Source organism: Arvicanthis niloticus, chromosome 2, assembly GCF_011762505.2.
Source record: "Arvicanthis niloticus isolate mArvNil1 chromosome 2, mArvNil1.pat.X, whole genome shotgun sequence".
In the NCBI taxonomy this organism is placed as follows: Eukaryota; Metazoa; Chordata; class Mammalia; order Rodentia; family Muridae; genus Arvicanthis; species Arvicanthis niloticus.
The window spans coordinates 15024079-15030078 of record NC_047659.1 but is presented as its reverse complement, the minus strand read 5'-3'; the positions used below and the strand labels follow the sequence as shown (position 1 = coordinate 15030078).

General features: G+C 38.3%; 1 protein-coding gene across 1 annotated transcript; it reads right to left on the bottom strand.

Annotated features, from left to right (window-relative positions):
- Window positions 1–485: 485 nt before the first annotated feature.
- LOC117703614 (olfactory receptor 1J4-like) lies at window positions 486–1424 on the bottom strand. The gene has a single exon (XM_034495355.1). The coding sequence runs from the start codon at window positions 1422–1424 to the stop codon at window positions 486–488; it is 939 nt and encodes a 312-aa protein (XP_034351246.1).
- Window positions 1425–6000: the final 4576 nt, after the last annotated feature.

Below are 6000 nucleotides of genomic sequence, written 5' to 3'. Positions count from 1 at the left end.
GAATCTTTTAACAATTCTTATGAACAAATATATTTCCAGGAAATAAGAGGAGTGACTTAAATTACTCTAACACTTATTTACCTACCAATATTCAAAGATGGTGCCCTCTTAACTCTCATACATCTGTGCTTTAGCAACACAAAACCTTTTAAATTTCCTTGACATTAGCATGCTATTGTAATATCCCAGGTTTATTCCAACCCTATGTCTAAACTGTCATTTGTCTTGTTGTATAGCAATCCTGCCCACCCTTCAAAACTCCAACACTGAATTTTCCAAATCTAAAGGCAAAATAAATTGACATTAACACAGAATCCCCCTTTTATATTAATGGGATGCAAGGAAAACAAAAATAAGTATGCCAGAATACAGTTTGAGAAATGAAATATTTACTGAGTACATGCCCCATAATAAGACCACAATCAGAGGTGTGGTATTTGGAGATATGTAATACATAGGTTATCATGAAGATATGAAATAAGTCATTAAGTTGAGATTGCTGCCCTGTTGAAGAGCTTCTTCAAAGCATCCTTCATGTCTCTGTTCCTTATGCTATAAATGAAGGGGTTCAGCAATGGAGTGACCACCGTGTACATCACAGAAGCAACTATGCCCTTGTCACTAGAAGTGCTAGATGAAGGTATAAGATAAAGTCCAATAATTGTACCATAATACAGAGACACCACAGAGAGTTGGGAGCCACATGTGGACAAAGCTTTCCAGATCCCTTTGTTAGATGAAACTTTCAGAATGGTAGCCCCAATGTGGCCATAAGAGATCAAGATGCATATTAATGGCAGAGTAATGACTGTTGTGCCTGCTGTAAAAATGACCAGTTCATTGAGGGAGATGTCTGAGCATGAGAGCTTCAACAAGGCAGCAAGATCACAGAAGAAATGAGGAATGGTGTTGTCAGCAAAGAAAGACAACCGAGCCAGAAGGAGGGTGTGAGATAGGGCACTGACACAGGATAGGATCCAGGAAATAGCCACCAGTAAAATGCACAGCTCCTCTCTCATGATGGTGGTGTAGTGCAAGGGATGACAGATGGCCACATACCGATCATATGCCATTGAAGTGAGGAGAAAGTTGTCCAGATCAGTGAATAATATGAAAAAATACATCTGTGCTATACATTCTGCATAGGGAGTGGATAGATCCTGAGTATGCATGTTTCTCAGCATCTTGGGTACAGTGACAGATGAGAAAGAGATGTCTGTGAAGGCCAAGTGGCTGAGGAAGAAGTACATGGGGGTGTGGAGGTGAGAGTCCAGCCTGATGAGCAGGATGATGAGCAGGTTCCCCAGCACTGTGGTCAAGTACATGGCGAAGAATAGGGCAAAGTACATACCTTGTTCTTCTGGCCGGATGGGAAGCCCCAGGAGAATGAACTCAGACACAGTACTCTGGTTATTCTTTCTCATGTTATTCTTCTATTTGCTGTCAATAGGGGAAATCAAAGAATGGGGAAACAAACAGATATTGATTTATAGCAGGGGAATAAATGTATCATTCATATTTTTATGAATATTATATGCTTCTATTACTCAGCCCTTTAAACTGGGTTGCACCTGAAATGAGAGAGTTTGCCAAAAATAAGGGAGTTTAATAAGTAGCATCATTGGCATTCAACAGTATCTGGGGACAAGTCAACTTGGACCACATGATGATTTGCAGCTGCACAGTCAGAAAGCACCTACACTGTTTTAGGAGTGGATTTTGCCCCTACAAATTGAAATGTGACCTAATTTACATTAATAGTTAAAATAGTTAAGGTGGATATTTCAAAGTGTTCAGTAATGAGGACTTCAATAAGACTGGCTCAAAAATAAACTTCTGGGGATGGATACTGGTAAATTACTCATCCTGCATGCATGAGGTCCTGAGTTCAATTCCCAGAAAGGCAAAACCAAATGGCCACTGCAGAATACAAATTGCCAAGGTTTTTGTTATGCATGAAGTGGGTGAGAAAAGAGGCATATCTGCTAACTATAATATCAAGCGGAAATACTACTTACTAGTATTTTTTAGATAATTTTCTCATCTTCCTGATTCAATGACCTCTCTTGACCCCATGAAAATACATAACTCAATATAGAAAGATTGTTTTTGTTTGTTTTGTATCTATTTAAGAGATTCCAAAAAAAAAAATAGAGCCAGTGCTGTACCTCTTTCTAGCTTCTTTGGGCTTCAGCATCTGGGCCTATTCATTTACTGAGTAACCCTCTCATCAGGAGTCTCTCTCTCTCTCTCTCTCTCTCTCTCTCTCTCTCTCTCTCTCTCTCTCTGTGTGTATCTCCTTCCCCTAAGGCTTTCATTTTTTCTTGGAAATGCTCTAAAGCATGATCTTGAAATGCTGTACGGATGTAGGAAATAGAGTTCATGACCTGTGTCCTGATTTTTTAAAAGCTCATTTTAAAGACCACACACACACACACACACACACCGCAGCTCCAGTTTTTCAATCATTCTACTGGCCCTCTCTCATGTCTCTCCCCACATCTGATTCTGGCCCTACATTCCCCTCTTTCTCCCCTCTCCCAGGGAGCCTCCCAGGAGTCAATGTCTTAAGCTGGGACACCTAACAGTGGGTACAGGGAACCTGAAGAGGCCACCTCTTATAGTCAGGCAGAAACCCCAGTGGAGGGATAAGGACACCAACCCACTCACAAAACTTTTGACCCCAAATTCATCCTGTCTAAAAGGAATTCAGGACCAAGGCAGAGCAGAGATTAAAGGAATGGCCAACCAATAACTGACCGAACTTGAAACCAATCTCATGGTTAAGCACTGATCCCCAACATTATTAATGATACCCTGTTATGCTACAAACAGGGGCCTAGCATAACTGTTCTCTGAGAGTCTCTACCAGCAGCTGATTGTGATAGACATAGATACCAACAGTCAAACATTGGATAAAGGTCAGGGATTCTTATGGAAGAGCTGGGGGAAAGACTGAAGGCCCTGAAGGGCATGGGAACCCCACAGGAGGACCAACAGAGGTATCAAACCTGGATATCAGGGAGCTCCCAGAGTCTGAGCTACCAACTAAATAACATATATGGGCTAGAATGAGGCCCCGACACATATCTAGCAGGCGTGCAACTTAATCTACATGTCCCCCCCCCAACAACTGGATAAAAGGCCCTCCCTACACCTGTAGCCTGACTGTGGTATTCATTCCCAACAGGGCTGCCTTATCTGGCCACAGTGGGAGAGAATGTGCCTAATACTGCAGAGACTTCATGCTTCGGGGTAGGGGGGATACCTGAGGAGGGCACCCTCTCAGAGGAGAAAGGGATGTGGGATGTGGAATGTGGGAGGATTTCTTCATGGAGAGGGTATTAGGAGTGGGCAGCATTTAGAATAGAAAGAAGGAAAGGAAGGAGGAGGGAAGGAAGGAAGGAAAGAAGGAGGGAAAGAAGGAGGCAGGCAAGAAAGAAAGAAAGCTCATTTTAAGCCCAAATCAATGCCCAGAGCCTGCTACACATATGGAAAGAGCGAGCGAGGTGAGACATCAGGATCTCATTGCAGTTCTCAAGCACAGCAAATTCCAGAAGAGCTGACTTAAGTGTCAAAGTTTTGTTTTCCTTTACACTTTTTTTTCTAGTTTGATCATCCTCTGATCCTGCATCAGTACACCATGTCCCTTTGGCCCTTACCAAAGAGTAGCCAAATAATAGTAACAAGAATCTCGAGTGGTAAAGAAGGCAAGAATGCCTTGCCTGATTCCCAGATTCTCACTGCTCTCAAGTGTTTTGAGGCTGCTTGGCTCTGTGGTCTGAAGGATGAAGCATTATGGCTGAGTGGAGCATGGTGCACTCAGACCAGCATGGAAAAAGAGAAAACAGAAAAAAAATGTGCACCAGGCTTGGCTATAGTTTATCACTACATTATAACTTATAGGTAACTGTTGAATTTGTGGAGGACTCACTTTTAAAATTTTTATTATTTTTTTTAAAATTCACTTACAAAATCAGATTCCCTTATGTCATTTTTATGCATACTTCATTTTGATTGGCTTCTCTCACACACACCCCATCTCTTGCTCCCCATCCCTGACTAGATCCTCCATTCCCAGTATTATTTACACTGCTTAAAAATTAGTAAATATTTCAGTAAACATTTTAATAATATTTTTGATGAACATGCAATGGCTAACTTAAAAGTTAGAAGCTCAATATAAGATGAAATTAAAACATCAGTTAAAAGGAAAGTTTAATATAAAATATAGCATGGTGATGCTAATGATATCTTGGCAGTTGTTTGCACATAGTTACTATTTTCTTCTATTTTCTAGTATCATTTGTCAGAATATAATTAAAATATATTGTATTGAATCCTGCAATAATAAATAAAAACCAAAAAGCATTTTTCTATATTCTCTGTAAGTGCTTTTTATTTTTATTACCTAAAAGCAATTTCTCCATTCTAAAAAAAATTTCTAGAGCACCCTTATGGATAACTAAGTATCAGACTGTAGTAAGGAATGGAGGCAAGAAATTAATGTATTCTATCAAGAATCTGGGAAAGAAGGGATATGTTTAGTAAGCTGAACTTCCTAACTAGATATATTCTCCAAATACAATTTCAGTGCCATTTAAAATAAAAATGTTGAAGAGAAAGATTAAACTAAACTGGTCATTAGCTACCTACTCTAAATAAACACACATCATGATACCTACAAACATAAGCAATGATTTCAGGCTTACAGATAGGCTATGTAGTCAATTATCGCAGTATTTCTTCTTTAATTCCTAAGTCTTTGAAGTGAAATACAATGGAGTTATTGGTTAGTGATTACTGGTCAGTGATGATTGCTACATCCCTGTCTCTAGGAACTAGAAATAAGAAATTATTGTATTAAGAGCACAGTGAATTTCTGAGCACCTGGACACACACACACACACACACACACACACACACACACACACACAGACCCCTCAGTGATATCCATGCTCTTAGTTTTATGCTCAGGCTATCCAGTTCTCGGGAAATTCTCAACTCACCTCTAGGAGATCCAGTGTACCCTCATGGTCCAAACTCCTTATTGAAAGCAAAGAGGAACATCATAAACCTATGTATTAACCTTCTAATTCACTGGATTCAGAAACACAGGTGTGAAGACTCCATTTTTCTATAATAATTTAACATGGTTACTTTTTATTTCCATGTCTCTATATACCATCACACTTTTAAGAATATTTATTGACAATTTATGTGTGTTCTCTTGAGAACTGTGTGTTTTACTGAGTGATAGTTTTGGTTTGTATTGTTTCATCTTTGCAAATCTTCATGTATTCAAAATATTAAATCCTGTCTGAAGTATAGTTGGCAAAAATTTGATAGATAGAGTTGAAATAAAAATACATTTAGTTTAGATTTGCTGATCAAAAGATTTTATATAAACTCACCATCCAGTAATTGCTAGAAATATGGGAAGTGTTTCTAAGAAGGTAGGCTAATACATGCCAAGGCACAGTCACATGGCAATAGTAAGTTTCACAACACAATAATCTTTACATAGTCTATCATAACTCACAAAGAGAACTGATAAAGAGCTAAAAATTACTGATTTGATTGTGCACATTGCATTCATATATTGAAATATCAATGTACTTCATATATAAGTACAGTTACCATTTATTAATAAAATAAACATGAAATTATTGAAAATTATTTATACAGTGTAACACTGTTAATTCTAATCAATTAGTTACATCAAACTTATTACTGTCTAAGAGCTTGAGGACAAAAAGTTTTTCTAAAACAGTCAGATTTGAAGTCAAATACATGATATAAATAAAAATAGTGTTTTGGTAAAAAAATATTCAGATGTAATCATGTAAAAACTCTTACTTGACAAAAATATCCCAAGTTCTTCTTTTTTATTCCTGTTTCTAAAAGTACAAATGAAGAGGTTTAACATGGGTGTGATAGCTGTTTACATGACAGCTACAATGAAGTCCTTGTCCATCACACTGCTTAATGCTGGAAAAA